A 16,928-nucleotide genomic window follows, 5' to 3' on the forward strand; every position below is an offset into this window, starting at 1 on the left:
CAAGCAGAATGCAATGAACTGCATGGATCTCACTAACCATAACCCATCATTCTGTAGTGCTGCGAAAAGCAAGCACTCCCAAGCTAAATGATGCCACTGGGTGGCATTTCCTTGGCAGAATGCCTGCTTTGGGTATTTGACATGCAAGCCTATACTCAAGCTCTGCTGATTGGGTATTTCGCCCGCTATGATTTACAGTCTGCTCAGGAGTTTGCAGTGATTTGTAAAGACACATGCATTAGAAGAGGATTTATCAAGGCCTACTGCATGCTAGGTTTAGTGGATACTGAACAGTAGTGCATACTGCTTGTAGTGCATACTAGTTGTAGTGAATGCTCTGCAGTAGTGCAAACTGCTTGTAGTGCATACTAGATAGTTGTACAATGTATTTGTAGTGGATATTGAACAGTAGGGCATACTGCTTATAGTGTATGCTATATAGTAGTACATACTGTAGTAGTTTCTGTGAATACTGAACTGTAGTGCGTACTATTTGTCATACATACTAGATTGTTGTACATAGTAGTTTTAGTGGATGCAGGACAGTCGTGCATACTGCTTTTAGTGCATGCTAGATTGTAGTACATAGTATTTGTGGTGGATACTGGATAGTAGTGCATACTGGTTGTAGTGTATGCTAGATAGTAATACATAGTACTGAATACACAAAAAAAAAAAAAAAAGATTTACGCATTTCAGTTTCATAACAAAATTCCATCAAATTGAATTTAACAATATAAAATTAAAATAAAAGACTAAATATTTTAAGTTTTGTTAAAATTTTGTTACAGAATTACACAACTGAATTTGACGGAATTGTGTTATGAAACTGAAATGCGTAAATCCTAAAAATAAAATTTTGCTAAAATATTTTTTGAGTGTAGTAGTGCATACTAGATTGTAGTACATAGTAGTTGTAGTGCATGCTGGACAACAGTGCACACTGCTTATAGTGCATACTGTATTGTAGTACTTAGTAGTTGTAGTGGCTGCTGAACAATATTGCATTCTGCTTTAGTGCATACTAGATTGTAGTAAATAGTAGTTGTAGTGGATGTTGGACAGTTGATCATTCTGCTTGTAGTGCATACTAGATTTTAGTACTTAGTAGAGGAAGTGGATGCTAAACAGTATTGCATTCTTGTAGTTCTTACTAGATTGTAGTACTTAGTAGTTGTAGTGCATATTAGATAATGGTACATAGTACTTGTACTTGCTCACAGTTACTATTAACTTCTCTGTCTTGCCAACGTTCGACTACAGTATCTCTTAGGAGTCGGATCACATGTGCGCATGTCTTCACTCCTATTGGTTGATGTCCTTTTGCATTGCTGCTCATTTAAATATAATTAAACTTTTCTCAATTTTGTCGCATCACTGGACACATCCTCATCAAAAACAGTTGCTATTGTTCATGTTGACAAAATTCACCAATTTGCATCGAAAATAAATGACTTCAGGTTGCCATCTTATGAACACCACTTTAGAGTACTGACAATTAAAAAAACATTCTGTCATCCAGCAATGTTGCATCTAAACCTGCTCAGTTATTAGCGACTTCATTACCCATGAGCGCTCTGTCACTCTTGGAACACCTGCTCTCAGCGAGTGGTCGCATCGCAAGCAGTGATATTCGACTAGACAGGGAGTGACATCAGCCTTGTTGGTAATAGGGTGGGCTTTTGTGAGCAATTTCCCCTATCTGGGTAGGGTCACTAGGGAATCGCTTAATGGAAAATTGTTATGCAAATCCAATGTAATTAAAACGAGAGCCACATGACTCAAACACAGACTACTGTGTGTGTGTGTGTGTGAGTGTGTGTGTTTTGTGGGTGTTAATTTATATCATTAAGCAGACAAATTAGCAGTAGGCAGAATGAGCAGCTGATAATTTTAGGTCCATATTTGATAATGTGTTAGTGGGGTAAAAAAAAAAGCCATAACAATTCCAGGACATTCTGGCTGAATGCAATTTGTGAAATATGCTTGGCACCGAAAGGGCCTTTATTTCAGAGTCACTTAAAAAGGAATTATTTAATGCATTAATGATAGTTTGGATGGGTTATTATGATCTTGGTTAAGATGCCACACACAAAATTATCATAATAGTGGGTATACTGAGGGGGCAATCCCACAGTGGGCTTTTATTGATATTATTACGCAAACCGAGAGTAAGAAATCACTTTAATTCTTCATAATAACATTTCCTCCAGCACAATACTGTATCTGCTGCAGATCTGTTCACTACTGAGACTTTTCGATTATATCACATACTGTATATACAAAACAAAATGCTTATAAGAGCTGAAAAAATTACTGCAAACAGCAAATCAGTTTTGTATCATCTCGTAGGAAAGAAAAATCACAAATCTCTCTAATACAGTATAATCCCTGAAAAGTTAAAGTACTGAAGTGAGGTTATCAGTGATGACAGTGAGCAGGATGAATGCAAAGAGTGAAAACCAACCCCCCCTAAAAATAAACAAGATTAGAGGTGCGTGCAGAGATGCACATCCAACAGACAATAGCGCATGAGCTATGCGTCATGGGACGATTGTGTCCGCTCCATCTCTCTGTTGCCCGTCAGCTGACAGCTGCCGCCCCATACTCCAAATTCCGTTAAAGTTGTGTGTCCTTCCACTGTCCGAGTTGCCCCCTCTCTCGCCGTACACCAGTTCAAGCACTCTTTACATGTGCAAAAGCCGAACCGCCACAATTCTTAGTCCGTTGCTGAACCATAAAACTTTTTCTAATGCATTATGGGGTTGTGCATTTATCGATTAGGGACTTTTAGAGTGAGAGGTGCCTTCTCCCCCTGCCTCAAACCAGATATGGAGATAAATGTTCTCAGCATGTCTCTTTCTCATCTTTTTTAACAACTTAAATGCTATGATTTATTTTAGTGTTCTTTCAAGCAGTCTTGGGGTGATATTCTTATACCTGTAATTAATGCCGTGCACAGATGAATACTGGGACTCTCATTTGAAATTCAGGCCTCCAAGCATTGCTGAATTATGGTGTCAGACAGCACTATAAAAGGCTCAATTAAACAATTATGTGCATTTATATCTGCTGCACCTAATCATAAGGACACCCAGAATCTTTGTTGTCTTTCAGGTGTCCATGAGAATCTTAATATCCTGAATATATGAATTATAATTAATGGGAACTTGTCTCTCATAAAAACCTCTAACGTTTCCCTATTGAAAAAAAAAAATAGCTTAATTCAGCCTAAGCTGGCCTTTACTGATCTGGTTTGTGGTTTTAAAGGGGTTTTGGGCACTTTATGATGGTCAGGCTCAGGGACCAGCTAAACCAGCTGAAGACCAGTTTGGCCAGATTGGGAGACCATCTAAACAAGCAGAAGACCAGCTTGGACAGGTTGAGAGTCCAGCTAGACCAACTGAAGACCAGCTTGGACAGGTTGAGAGTCCAGGTAGACCAGCTGAAGACCAGTTTGGACAGGCTGGGAGACCAGCTAAGCAAGCTGAAGATCAGCTAGGCCAGGCTTGGAAACCAGCTCGACCAACTGAAGACCAGCATGGTCAGACTGGGAGACCAGATAATGACCAGCTTGGACAGGCTGAGGGTCCGGCTAGACCAGCTGAAGATCAGTTTTTGGACAGGCTGAGAGACCAGTTAAACCAGCTGAATACCAGCTTGGCCTGGCGGGGAAACCACTAGACCCACTGAAAAAAAGCTTGGCCAGACTTGGAGACAAGCTAAACCAGCTGAATACCAGCTTGGCCTGACTGGGAGACCAGCTAAACTAGCTATAGACCAGCTTGGACAGGCTGGGAGACCAGCTAAATAAGCTGAAGATCAGCTTGGCCTGGCTTGGAAACCAGCTAGACTAACTGAAGACCAGCATGGCCAGACTGAGAGACCAGCTAAAGACAAGTGTGTGACGCAGAGGAGTAATGGGCATTAATTCTGTGTTGTGAGTGTCTTTGTCTATCATTTGTGCAATTCTAGAACAATGGTGGCAGAAAGGTGCCCTGGTGCCATTCAAGGGAGGTGTTGGGGTGAGTTATTTTGGTTAGCCATTCACATGAGAGATGAGGCATAAATCAATCATTGAAAATCATACTGCACTGTTCCTTTGTACATCAATCAGCTGTACACTCTCCTGGAGCTCTCTTCAAAGGTACGAACCCTGTATCACTCTTTTTTATCATGTCTAACAGTCTGGCTGAGAAATCAAAGGTCCACTTTAGAGGTCTTTTAAGTTCAAAGGCAAGAGTGGTTGAAGATAATATAATCTTTTTGATTTAAGTTTTTGTTTATTTTCACATGTTTTTATTCGTGATTTATGACACAAGGCCATGCAATCTAATAGTGTGTGATTTTTTAAGGTGAAATGACATGACTTTGGGCATGACTGGAATGTGGTGTTGGTAGTAATTGTTCAATGTGTGAGATGTCTGTGTACCATTCCATATGTCTCTTAAAGATGAGAAGGTGTTGTGATGTGTTGCTTTACAGCATGCACACTCTCCATTATAATCATATTTGTTTACAGTTAGGTTTCCTTATAATAGCAAAGATTTTATTGATGTTAGAGAGTTCAGTCTTAAGTCGCTTTAATTCAAAGCGCTTTTAATTCTGAGTGGTCAAAATTCGACTTTTATCATAATACATTGTGTGTTAATACATTCATGCCACCTGTTCAACATTAAAAAGTCTGTGTTAACGCATATTTTTACGGTATTTTTATAGCTTTGCAATATAAAGAGATTCTTATTAAAATAATGTTTAGTATAAGAAACTGTAATTAGTATTTAAAAGTAAAAAGTGAATACGTTTTCACAATTGTCTTAATGCTCAAGGTCACTCCAGAACTGAAACCTGTTGCCTGAAATTGTTAAACTTCAAATTCAGCGGCAGCTGATTTTATAGTTGTTTGAAATTAAAATATAGTTGTTTACAGACTGATCATCAACCACAGTTGCATTTCCAGTCAAGTTTATCAATTTTGGTGATTGTATAATTAAAATGTGTTGCATTAGGACAAAAAAATTATGTTGTGGTGACTGATGTTTGTGGCTTATGAACTGCAATGTATTTTGCAGGTCTAAATTAAGTTGTAAGGATTTAAAATTGTGTGTTTTATTTTCTTGAAAATATAATGGAGAATTGAGAGTACTGGTACATTTATTCAGAGGACAAGGGCCATCATACATTTTCAATTGAACTTGAGTAAAGTAAGTATAGTAATAAAGTACAATTACTCAAGTACTGTACACCACTTTGTATTGTAACACATAATCCTAAACGATGTCAAACATGAGTATTTGTACATAGATCAGAGACTCTTATGCCCCTCGCCAAAGTCACACCAACTATAACAAGGATATTAACAGAACCAAAGCCAAGACAAACATAGACTCCAATAAGGAGTTGTGTGTTTTTTATTTACAACCAATATTTCAAGCGCCATAGGTCCATTTCAACCATATTTTTCAAATACTGTCAAATTCTCCCATCACAAGCTGAATTTACACGCAGGAACGCTTTGAGTTGATATACTTCCTATCCACAAGCCTTCCGCCACTGAATTTCATCCCTGAACACCATTTTCCCAAAGGATCCCATTAACCCCCGCTCAGAGTCTTATTCCCCGCGATGAGACACTCAAGGTCACTGTTTTCTCCAGGGGGCCGTAAAGCCAAGACCCCGATCTCTCTGAACTGCAAGCTTTAATGAATGGATCTTTGAAGGCTCAGAGAAATTGCTGATGTGCACAGAGAAATGGTTTGTTATGTTGGTGTGGAAATGGTCATGGTTCTTCCATGGTTGAGTCACTGTGGTGACCAGTATTAAAGCGAAGCCCAATGTCCAGTAACCCTGAACACCATAGTGTGTGAACCGCCTGCATGCTGGGATTGCATTTAGTGTAGTTTTTGATTTCAAAGAAGACTAAGCTTTATTTAATGTATTTGGATGTACTTTTATGTGAATAACCCTTTACCATGGTGTCACTCTTAATCCATGTCAGTTGGCATTTGACAAGTGATGCCTGATCTGTGAAGCTATGAATGGTGATGGATTAAATAGTGACCACAATTATTTTTGGCTTTCTTTTTAGGTCACATAGTGTGTTGGAGCCATGTCTGAAGGGTAAGCATTATTTTTACTTGGGTAATGACCCTGTCAATGTCATATTCAGCCAAAAATGATGGATTTACACCAAGTTATGATGAATTATTAGTGACGCTTGCTAAGGCAAGGATCACGTTTGTTATTGCTCAGACTTGGAACAAACTCCTAATCCTCCTGCTAAAAAAGAAGGTTTACTGGTCTTACCTGGTTTAAGCTGGCCAAGCTGGCATTGAGCTATTTAGCTGGTTGTCTAGTTGGTCTCAACCACCAGCTGACAAGTGGCCAGATCCCTCTAAAACCATAAAAATGGACTAGATAACCACATTTTTTAAACCGGTGTAAGGTGTTTTTCCAGGCAAGGTCTAAGTATTAAGTTCAGTGCATAACTCATTGTGCACCGTTGTGCTACAAACATGTATGACACTTCAAATTGAACATCTTATTGAAGAGAGCTGTCTTATCACTTTTCTAAGCAATCAGACTTATGGGTTTAGCCTAGCAATGCCCTAACAACCACCCAGAACACCCTAGCAATCACATAGCAACATGCTAAAAACCATTCATAACACTTTAGCAACAAACTTATAGCAATGCAGTAAAAATGATGTTTTTTGTTGTTTGTTTGCTTTGTTAATGCGTAATGACATCTCCACAGACCGGTAAGCAAATTCTTGCTACGTTTGCCGTGAGAGTTTTGTAGTACATTTTGCTTTGCTTTTTGCTTGACTCCCTGTTATAAGTTAAAGGGATAGTTCACCCAAAAATGAAAATTCTCTCATCATTTACTCAACCTCATCGCAGAAGTGTTTGACTTTATTTCTTCTGCTTAACACAAACAAAGATTTTTAGAAGATATTTTAGCTCTGTATGTCCATACAATGCAAGTGAATGGTAGCCAGAAATCTGAAGTCTAAAAAGCAGATAAAAGCAGCATAAAAGTAATCCATAAGACTCCAGTGGTTAAATCCATTTCTTCAAAAGCAATATGATAGGTGTGGGTGAGAAACAGATAAATATTTACATCCTTTTTTACTATAAATCTCCAAATTCACTTTCAGATGTGAAAGTGAAACTAAACAGGCGCCACATGTTTTTGGACCTTCAGATTTCTGGCCACAATTCACTTGCATGGAAAGGGCCAACAGAGCTGAGATATTCTTCTTAAAATCTTAATTTGTTCAGCAAAAGAAAGAAAGTCATAAACATCAGGGAATGGCATGAAGGTGAGTAAATTATGAGAGAATTGTTATTTTTGGGTGAACTATCCCTTTAATTGTGTCCTTGCAAAATAACTTCCGCTGATTGGACTGACATTTGCTAAATCGTAATCATGATTAGCGACTGGAAGAATGTGGCAGTACACGTGTTGGCGTCTCTATATATTACGTTCTAGTAAACGTTTGAATCAATGACCCTAATTCAGCAGTAAATGGGTTTCTTGCCGCTCATCAATTTTGGACATTGAACCGCATGTTAAAAACTAATCTGCACTGTAAGTTTGCTCTGGTCTGCTTAAAAGTACACTGGGCGACTGAGCCTTCAACTTGGAAATTCAAACATTAATCAGGTCAGACAGTTAATGCATGCACCACGGCGTGTGTGGATTAGACTCGAAGGATTGTCTTATCATAACTGCAGACTGTAATGAGCTCAGTTTAACTCTTCTGTTTTTGCAGAAAAAGGGCAAGTCCAAGTACTCAGCGATACGTAGACTTCTGCTAAAGGTGAGTCAGAAATAGAGTCATACATTGAGAAATTAAGTGAAATGCATGAATGGGCATTCATGTCCCGAAGAAAGATTAGATGAAATTCAGTTTCGTGAAGAATTTTATGAGCATTCCATTTGTCTTCAATAGATTTTTTGTGTCATTGGTTCAATTCCAGCATTTTTTGACAGTGCGATTAAGCACATACTTTTAGTTTTGCACATTGTGACCAGTGTCAGAAATTAACTTTTTCATTATTGGGCAATATTTGCATACAGTTGAAGTTAGAAGTTTACATACACTTAGGTTGAAGTCATTAAAACTCATTTTTTAATAGCTCTACATTAAATTGGACATTCCACATTTGGCAAGGCGTTTAGGACATCTACTTTGTGCTTGACACGAGTAATTTTCATAACAATTGTTTACAGACTGATAGTTTCAGTCTTTTAATTGAATATATCACAATTCCAGTGGGTCAGAAGTTTACATACACTAAGTTAACTGTGCCTTTATACAGCTTGGAAAATTCCAGAAAATGATGTCAAGCCTTTAGGCAATTAGCCAATTAGCTGCTGATAGGCTAATTGGCTACTTGGAATAAATTTGAGGTGTATCTGTGGATGTATTTTAAGGCCTACCTTCAAACTCAGTGCCTCTTTGCTTGACATCATGGGAAAATCAAAAGAAATCAGCCAAGACCTCAGAAAAAAAGTCTGGTTTATCCTTGGGAGCAATTTCTAAATCCCTGAAGGTACCACTTTCATCTGGGACCACGCAGCCATCATACCACTCAGGAAGGAGACGCATTCTGTCTCCTAGAGATGAACATAGTTTGGTGCGGAAAGTGCAAATCAATCCCAGAACAACAGCAAAGGACCATGTGAAGATGCTGGAGGAAACAGGTAGACAAGTATCTATATCCACAGTAAAACGAGTCCTATATCGACTTAACCTGAAAGGCTGCTCAGCAAGAAAGAAGCCGCTGCTCCGAAACCGCCTTAAAAAAGCCAGATTATAGTTTGCAAGTGCACATGGGGACAAAGATCTTACTTGGAGAAATGTCCTCTGGTCTGATGAAACAAATTTAACTGTCTGACCATCGTTATGTTTGGAGATAAAAGGATGATACTTGTAAGCCAAAGAACACCATCCCAACCGTGAAGCATGAGGGTGGCAGCATCATGTTGTTGGGGTGCTTTGCTGCAGGGGGGACTGGTACACTTCACAAAATAGATGGCATCATGAGGAAGAAAAATTATGTGGATATATTAAAACAAAATATTAAGACATCAGCCAGGAAGTTAAAGCTCGTCACAAATGGGTCTTCCAAATGGACAATGACCCCAAGCATACCTCCAAAGTTGTGGCAAAATGGCTTAAGGACAACAAAGTCAAGGTACTGGAGTGGCCATCACAAAGCCCTGACCTCAATCCGATAGAAAATTTGTGGGCAGAACTGAAAAAGCGTGTGCAAGCAAGAAGGCCTACAAACCTGACTCAGTTACACCAGTTCTGTCTGGAGGAATGGGCCAAAATTCCAGCAACTTATTGTGCGAAGCTTGTGGAAGACTACCCAAAACGTTTGACCCAAGTGAAACAATTTAAAGGCAATGCTACCAAATACTAACAAAGTGTATGTAAACTTCTGACCCACTAGGAATGTGATAAAAGAAAGAAAAGCTGAAATAAATAATTCTCTCTGCTATTATTCTGACATTTCACTTTCTTAAAATAAAGTAGTGATCCTAACTGACCTAATGACAGGGACATTTTCTAAGATTAAATGTCAGTAATTGTGAAAAACTGAGTTTTAATGTATTTGTGTATGTAAACTTCTGACTTCAACTGTATATGCATTCTTACCATTTTACCATCTGCAGAGGCACTAAACCCATAACTTGATATATTAAGAACAACATACACTCACTGAGCACTTTATTATGAACACTATGGTCCCAATAAAGTGCCCGACATGGTCTTCTGTTGTTGTAGCCCAACCGCCTCAAGGTTCAATGTGTTGTGCATTCAGAGATATTCTGCTCACTACAATTGTACAAAGTGGTTATCTGAGTTACCGTAGCCTTTCTGTCAGCTCGAACCAGTCTGGCCATTCTGTGTTGACCTCTCTCATCAACAAGACATTTCCGTCTGCAGAACTGCTGCTTACTGGATATTTTTTGTTTTTGGCAACATTCTGAGTAAACTCTAGAGACTTTTGTGCTTGAAAATCCTAGGAGATCAGCAGTTACAGAAATACTCAAACCAGCCCATCTGACACCAACAATCATGCTATGGTGGAAATCACTGAAATCATAATTTTTTCCCATTCTGATGGTTGCTGTGAACAATAACTAAAGTTCCTGACCTGTATTGGCATAATTTTATGCATTGCACTTCTGCCACACGATTGGCTGATTAGATAATTATATGAATAAGTAGGTGTATAGGTGTTCCTAATAAAGTGCTCAGTGAGTGTATAAAGTATATATAAGGCTGGATACAAAATCAGACATTTGCACTATAGTGGCTATTGTTTGACCCCACATTTTAAATGTCTGAGGCATTTTTGTCACATTCTGTGGCATTTTTGCCTAGACCTCTGGTTAATTTCAGACTCTAATAACGTAACTCTTCCCTCGCCCTCTGTCTCGATGACTCTCAGACCAGGTTGCTGAAAAAGGCAGAAAACTTGCTGGTAAAAGAAAAAGAGCAGAAAAAGCTGGAAAGAGAAAATGCCCTGCGGGAAAGTGCACCACCCCTCAAACTCACAGGCCTTTCTGTTCATGAACTGCAGGTGGAAAATTTTACATTGTCAGATATTTACTTAGTAAGCTTTTACTGTGCCTAAATTGCTGGGTTTAGTTACATTACTGTAAGCATCACTTGTGTTTTTTGTGTTTAAACTCAGTGATGTCATTTACTTTGCAGGAGCTTTGCAAAGATTTGCACCAGAAGATTGACATTGTCGATGAAGCCCGGTATGACCTTAATGTAAAAGTCACCAAAAATGATGCAGAGGTAATGAAATGGTGATAAAAGATGTGACAATTCAGAATATTAATTTCAAGTTTATACAGGGAACAGAATTAGGAATTTTTGTTGTATAATATAGTAATATAATATAATAATTTTATACATTGTGACTAGTTGATGCAGACAGAAAGCAAGTATCACTATTATTATTGCTCTTACTTTTTTGAACAATTAAAAAAAAAAACTAACTGAAGGATGCTGTTACTTTTCTAAATGATTTCAGACTTATGATTTTGCATAAAATGCAAAAAAAATTCAATGTAAAAATCAGGTTACACTTATGTGAAGTTATTTGTGTGAAGATCCTGTCAGATGTAGACTACCTCTATTGACCTGTAAGAAAAGCACATTTATAGTGCATGCATAATATTTTGATACAAGCTCATTTGAGATCAATAAAACTGTAAGACGTTCATTAACTAAAATCTGATGTATTTTTTACCAGATTATGTCACTAACCCAAAAGGTCTATGAACTAAAGGGGAAAATGAAACGGCCAAACCTGAAGAGGGTGAAGAAGTCTACAGATGCTGTTCTGGGATCGCTCACGGACACTAGACACATAAAAGCTGACTTCAAAGCAAACCTCAAAACAGTTAAAAAAGAAGAGGAAAAGGTAACACTCGATTTCTGCTGTACTGTAACAAGTGTACTTGTGCTCAGAGAGTCTCCATGCGTCCATCTGGCTTACAGTGCCGGCTGTGCTTTCAGCTCATTTGATCAGATGTGCTATGTCTGAAGAGATAGATGATTTTACAAATCAAGCGATTCCTTTAAAGGCACAGCGGTGATGAAATGTCGGCATTTAAACCGCCCTGTCTGTCTGAGGCGTGTTGTGATGTTCCAATGTCCTCAGAAGAGCCTATTTAACTATTTCAGTTGCTCTCCTGTCATTTTTGTGTGTCACTGAAGCATAGGTGTAGATTTTTGAAGCTAGTGAATTAGGTTGGCTGGTTTAAGGTGTTTTACAGCAGGGCAATACAGTCACTCAAAATTTGCTTTTATCACAGCATAAACATCGAACTATTGATGGCATGCTCAAGTCACATTAATGCTATTAATGCAAAATTGTAATTTTTCCACCATAGAAAGAGGAGGTACAAGACTGGAGGAAAAACGTGGAGGCCATGTCCGGTATGGAGGGCAGGAAGAAGTTATTTGATGCCGGGCAATAAACCAACACCAACTCCACGACTGCGAAATATTTCCATCCAAAAAAAAGCAATTTGAAGGATAAAGGGTCATCTTGATATAAACCTTATCATCTTGTTTGTTTGAATTGTAGTCACCCTAAACATTATATGGTAAATTATTCATTTATTTTGTCAGTCAGCTGTGACTTGCGTGCAATATTAATTTGTGATGTACTGCGATAAACATGTGTGAGCGCTGTCCGTGGAGAGGGATTATAATAGATAATAGAACAACCTAATATTCATATCATATCATATCAGCTGTGTAAATATTTGCTTCATATTCTGCGTTGATTGAAATGAATAAGGTTATACCCTTGGGTGAAGAGCATGCTTATTTTATTACCTATTTGTAGTTTGCAAACAGAACATTGTTTAATTTTTAATAAAACTGCTTTGGGTGACGTTTGAAACCTTCATGAAAAGTGTTTAAACGTTTGATTGAAGTATGCTTTAATGTCAATCTGTTAATAGCAGTTCTTGTTTTTGACATACAGGTGGCGCTCTGCATTTCTGTATTAACTTAACTGACCCTCAATCAGCAGCAGGGGGCGAGAGAGTAACAAAAAACGCACTAAAATCTCAGCAGAGCTGTACATTGAGGGCATTTGAATACATTACTCACATTATCTATGCAAGAACAGAATATTGCTCAAGAATGTTGCTTTATGGGTACAGAGAGAAATTCGTATATTTTCTTAGTTTCCATCTAAAATTTGACATTCTGTCTGTGGACTGATGTAGTGATGTTTAGAAAAGGAAGTACAGGGAGGTAAGAGGAAGGAATTTGGGTGGCACTGTATCCTCTATTGCCAGACAGATGGCAAACTGGCACAGATATGTCATCGAGATCTGAGTCGGCACATCCACTTCAACACAGATCATTTGAGACTGTTTAAATGTGGTGTGTAATTTTTTTTAATGTTAATTCACCTGAACTAGGCCAGTTTATCAATTATGTGTGGCTTTTGGTATTATTTTAACAGATATATAAAGAGAGAGATTCTTTAGGTCTCTTGTTACTATCCTATTAATGCAGGTTTCTCATTTAATGATTAGCAGATGGATTTGGTTTAGTTTGGACACAGATGTTAGACTAGTCCTGTATTAGCCGGGACATCCTGTATTTTAGAAATTATGATGTCCTCATTGTCCCATATTTAAGTGGCTGACTGTTATGTGACATTACATCCTTGAAGAACTAAAAAGCCCTTTTGCACTCATATGCAAATGACATACAGTATTAGCACATTGGGGCTGTCCTGCAGTGGTCTGTTAAGTTAAACACTTCATAGGTAGACTAGTTAAAACAAGTTCACATACTCCCATAGCGTGAGACAATCTTGTGATATTGCCATTCTAAGAGCACTGAGAAAGTTAGGAAATTATCTAATATTTCCATTATTTTCATACGTGAGATTATCTGAGGCCTTTTCCTGATATAGTTGCTATAAATCAAAGCATATTAGAAAAGTAAACATCTGAAATTCTGCTGCAAATATAGTCCAGACCAAGCCCTTAGATAAAGAGACTAAAAATGCCTGGCAGGCTCGCCTTTGTAACCAAATTACAAGCAAAGCAATCAGCATTTGACTGCTCCCGGTTTCTAATTCGTGGGAAAGAGTTTGCTCGTACTTTGAGGTGAAACACTTGAGCACTTTTGTTTCAACAAAGTCATGCACACAAAACAAATAAATCCTCGTTTTCCTTCTATAGTGTTTGCTTGATTTATTTCAAGAATTCAGTTTTTAGCTATTCTTTTAAATGGTGCCAAGATAGACACACACACACACACACCCATGGTCTCTTTGAGAAATACCATGTCTAGAAACCAACACAACACACCCACACACATATTTCCAAAACATCTCTTAACAGTATAGGCTTGTATGGATATTTGGAAATAAATCACACGTGCAGTTGAGTGCTCTAATTTGCAGCTCATTGTTTGGAGGGCCCTCCTCTATATGTCTATTGTTTTAAATGAGCACTTTGTTTTAAAAAGTGGTGGGGACAGTTATGGGAGAAATCAAATTAAGAGCTCTTGAATGAACATGCATGCCTCCACAGCATCACAATTGGGTCTGCAACAATAAAGAGGGGGAAATCATTGTTTGTATTAAAAACTTAGCTGAAGTGCCCGCAAACTCTATATCAGGGTGTAGACACACTGTGATTTTTAAATCAGCTACTATATTATCTCATTTTATTTCTCTATCAGAATATATCACACCCGCCTTGAAGTGTTTGAATCATCCGTTCATCACCCAGATCATCATTTCACTGCTCTTGACAATGACAATGTGAAGAATAACCTAAAAGGGAATTTTGCTCAGGCCAGTTTTTGTGTTTAAACTTTAGCCGTCTTTTGTCATTAATTGCTCAGAAATATATATATATATATAGATAGATAGATAGATAGATAGATAGATAGATAGATATACAGTATATATTTTTTTTTTTTTATTTTATTTTATTTTTTATTTTTTTATATAAATATGAAGACAAGTTTGGGGCTAGCAGTTTAGTAGTTGCCAGGGTAACACTTAAACTTGCACTTGTAAACCATCAACAAACATTATAGAATACTTAATAGGTGAGTAGTCCATGCATATTGAAATATAATATAATACAATTATAAAAATAGTCTATGAAATGTTATGAATCCAAGTTTCAATACATTTCTAAATAGTTGAATGTATATTAACTAATTGTCTGGCTCAATATAATATAATGTAATGTAATAATAAAAATAGGCTATAAACCAAGTTTCATGACATTTCTAACTATTTGAGTGTATATTAACTAATGATCTGGAATAATAGAGCCTTAATGACTTGAATGATGTTTATGAAGTGCTGAGAAGGCAAGGTATGGACAATACGTAAAGTTTGGCTAACGGTGCGTGCAGGCGGAGATCGGATAGAGTGTATCGCTTTTAAAGGGAGGAGCATGAGGAACTCAGAGTCCTGTTACTGAATCATGCAGATTTGGGAGTGAAGGAGCAACCCAAACCCGATCCACTGTCACTTTCTCTTTGCAGATTTCTTCACTCTTCTAAAGGACGCACACTTTGTTCGCCTTATTGCGCAGGTAAGTTTTGCGCATAACTTCCAGATGTTTGGATGCGACTTCAAACAGATTTTACAAGCTTCACGCACTCCTTATAAACTCTTCCTCCTTTTTTGACAAAAGATTAACAATTTGACGTCGGCCTTTTGTTGCCTTTATATATGTTATATATTCTATTGCATTTCAGAATGTTGGACTTTAGGTCGGATGTGATTAAATTGCTTTGTGGTGTACATGCTGTAGAAGTGTTGGTGCATTGGTTTGTGTGTAATGGACAAAGGAAAAAAGTGATTGTTTTTATTTTTATTTTTCTGATGCTTGTTAAAACTTTACATTTTTTCAGAGTCTTCTGTTTCAATCTTTCTTTTTATTTCCCCCACTTTCCTTCTGCTTAGATCTCTATCCTATTTAAGAATCGATCTCGAATTTTTCCGCAAGCCAAACCCTTCAGAAATGGGCCTACATTTGATTGACAGCTGCCCGAATACTATTTGGAAAAGACTGCGTTATCATAACTTTAAACCAATGACAATGTGCTAAGATCTTGGGAATTGGTTACCTAATAACATATTCTATATTCTGTAGCATGCTCTAAACATACTCAACAGTAAGTTCCTGTGTCTCCTTGTTGAATTTTGGATGATGCATTCAACTTTTAGCTAGAAATTTGGCTGAGTACAGTTTAGCTACTTTTTTGAGCTTTTTGTGTAAGTAACATTTCTAATGTCCATTGGAATCATATAGAATAAGCACAGCTGTTATTCCATGCCTCTTAGTTTTGGGATGCTGTAACAAATTAAGATCCTAAGAGGTATTGTCCAAAGTGAATTTGCTGTTTTTTCTGGCTGCCTGTGTCCCTGCACTCTCCTCTCAAAATATTTGTGGTGTGGAATCACCGGCCATGAACATTCTTATATTGTTTTATTAGTTTCTGTTGTGGGATATGGGATCCGGGGTTAAAGTGGATGCTTTGGGAAATTTCTCTGCTGAGAAATGTAGAGGAAGCATTTAGTGCTTGTTTAACTAAAGCGATGCATTAAAAAAGGCTCTTGATTGTCACTGTTTGGGTTTTGGCAGTGAAACCATAAATCCAGATGACAAAGAATGCAAGCTCTGTACTTAATGCAAACTATTAAATTAATTTTATGCCCCGGTTTACTAACACAACCACACAGGCCAGAGCCTGGTTGCAAGAAACCCCATAAGTTAAGAAAACCCTTAGTTATAATTGTAAGTATATTGACACTAAGTTTTTTTCTAAACTTAAGGGTTTTCTTGCAACCGAGCCCAGGGATTCTCCGCCTACAGAAAAGTAGCTGCATATTTGTTCGATTCACCAATCAGCCAAAACGATAATGTGCATGCAGTTCAATATATAATCCATCAGATTCAGGCCAGTTTTTTTTGCTCTGACATTTAGTTGTACAAGTTCAAGCTTGAGAGAAGATCTTTACAGAACGAGCGAGTGATGTGCCGTCAAGGTAGCTGTACGGACAGTGAAGCGTAGTGCTCGGAATGAAGCAGGCCAGTAATTGGCCATGAAACTGGATCTGATAACAGTGTGGTGTTTGCCCTCACCTAGATTGAACATAGTGACAAATGATTGGAATAGCCTTTGGAATTCAAAACAGCACTGTTTTCCCCAATTTCAGTCAGCCTCTCTTTTTTCCCTCTTTGTCTTCTTCTCTGTTAGCTTTAGGTTGCAGGCTGCCTGTAGGGGTCTAGAGGACAGTCTATGCAATAATAACATGGCTTTGCAATGGACTTGTCTGGAGAAAATCTTCAGAGCATTTCCATCAAGGGAGTAAACAAATGTTCA

At 37.8% G+C, this 16,928-nt stretch overlaps 2 protein-coding genes across 5 annotated transcripts in view; both read left to right on the top strand.

Moving 5' to 3' along the window:
• Nucleotides 1-7,432: 7,432 nt before the first annotated feature.
• Nucleotides 7,433-13,748, top strand: LOC127434946 (troponin I, cardiac muscle-like). The gene is made up of 6 exons (XM_051687993.1): nt 7,433-7,459; nt 7,779-7,826; nt 10,474-10,605; nt 10,740-10,829; nt 11,290-11,460; nt 11,933-13,748. The coding sequence occupies exons 1-6, from the start codon at nt 7,433-7,435 to the stop codon at nt 12,017-12,019; spliced, it is 555 nt and encodes a 184-aa protein (XP_051543953.1). The 3' UTR covers nt 12,020-13,748.
• A 1,227-nt stretch (nt 13,749-14,975) lies between these two features.
• The window catches only part of cald1a (caldesmon 1a), an 84,695-nt gene continuing 82,742 nt past the window's right edge, over nt 14,976-16,928 (top strand). For all 4 annotated transcript variants that reach the window (XR_007896125.1, XM_051688218.1, XM_051688219.1 and 1 more), the window contains exon 1: nt 14,976-15,130. The gene's annotated coding sequence lies outside the window, so the exon portion shown is untranslated. The remainder of the gene's footprint in view (nt 15,131-16,928) is intronic.

This window comes from Myxocyprinus asiaticus, chromosome 45, assembly GCF_019703515.2.
Source record: "Myxocyprinus asiaticus isolate MX2 ecotype Aquarium Trade chromosome 45, UBuf_Myxa_2, whole genome shotgun sequence".
In the NCBI taxonomy this organism is placed as follows: Eukaryota; Metazoa; Chordata; class Actinopteri; order Cypriniformes; family Catostomidae; genus Myxocyprinus; species Myxocyprinus asiaticus.

Bases quoted from the DNA above. Each gene is read 5' to 3' on its own strand.
- LOC127434946 (XM_051687993.1), top strand. From the start codon at position 7,433: ATGATTAGCGACTGGAAGAATGTGGCA. The intron at 7,460-7,778 runs GTACACGTGTTG...CTGTTTTTGCAG, and splicing joins GCGACTGGAAGAATGTGGCA to AAAAAGGGCAAGTCCAAGTA. The intron at 10,830-11,289 runs GTAATGAAATGG...ATTTTTTACCAG, and splicing joins TCACCAAAAATGATGCAGAG to ATTATGTCACTAACCCAAAA.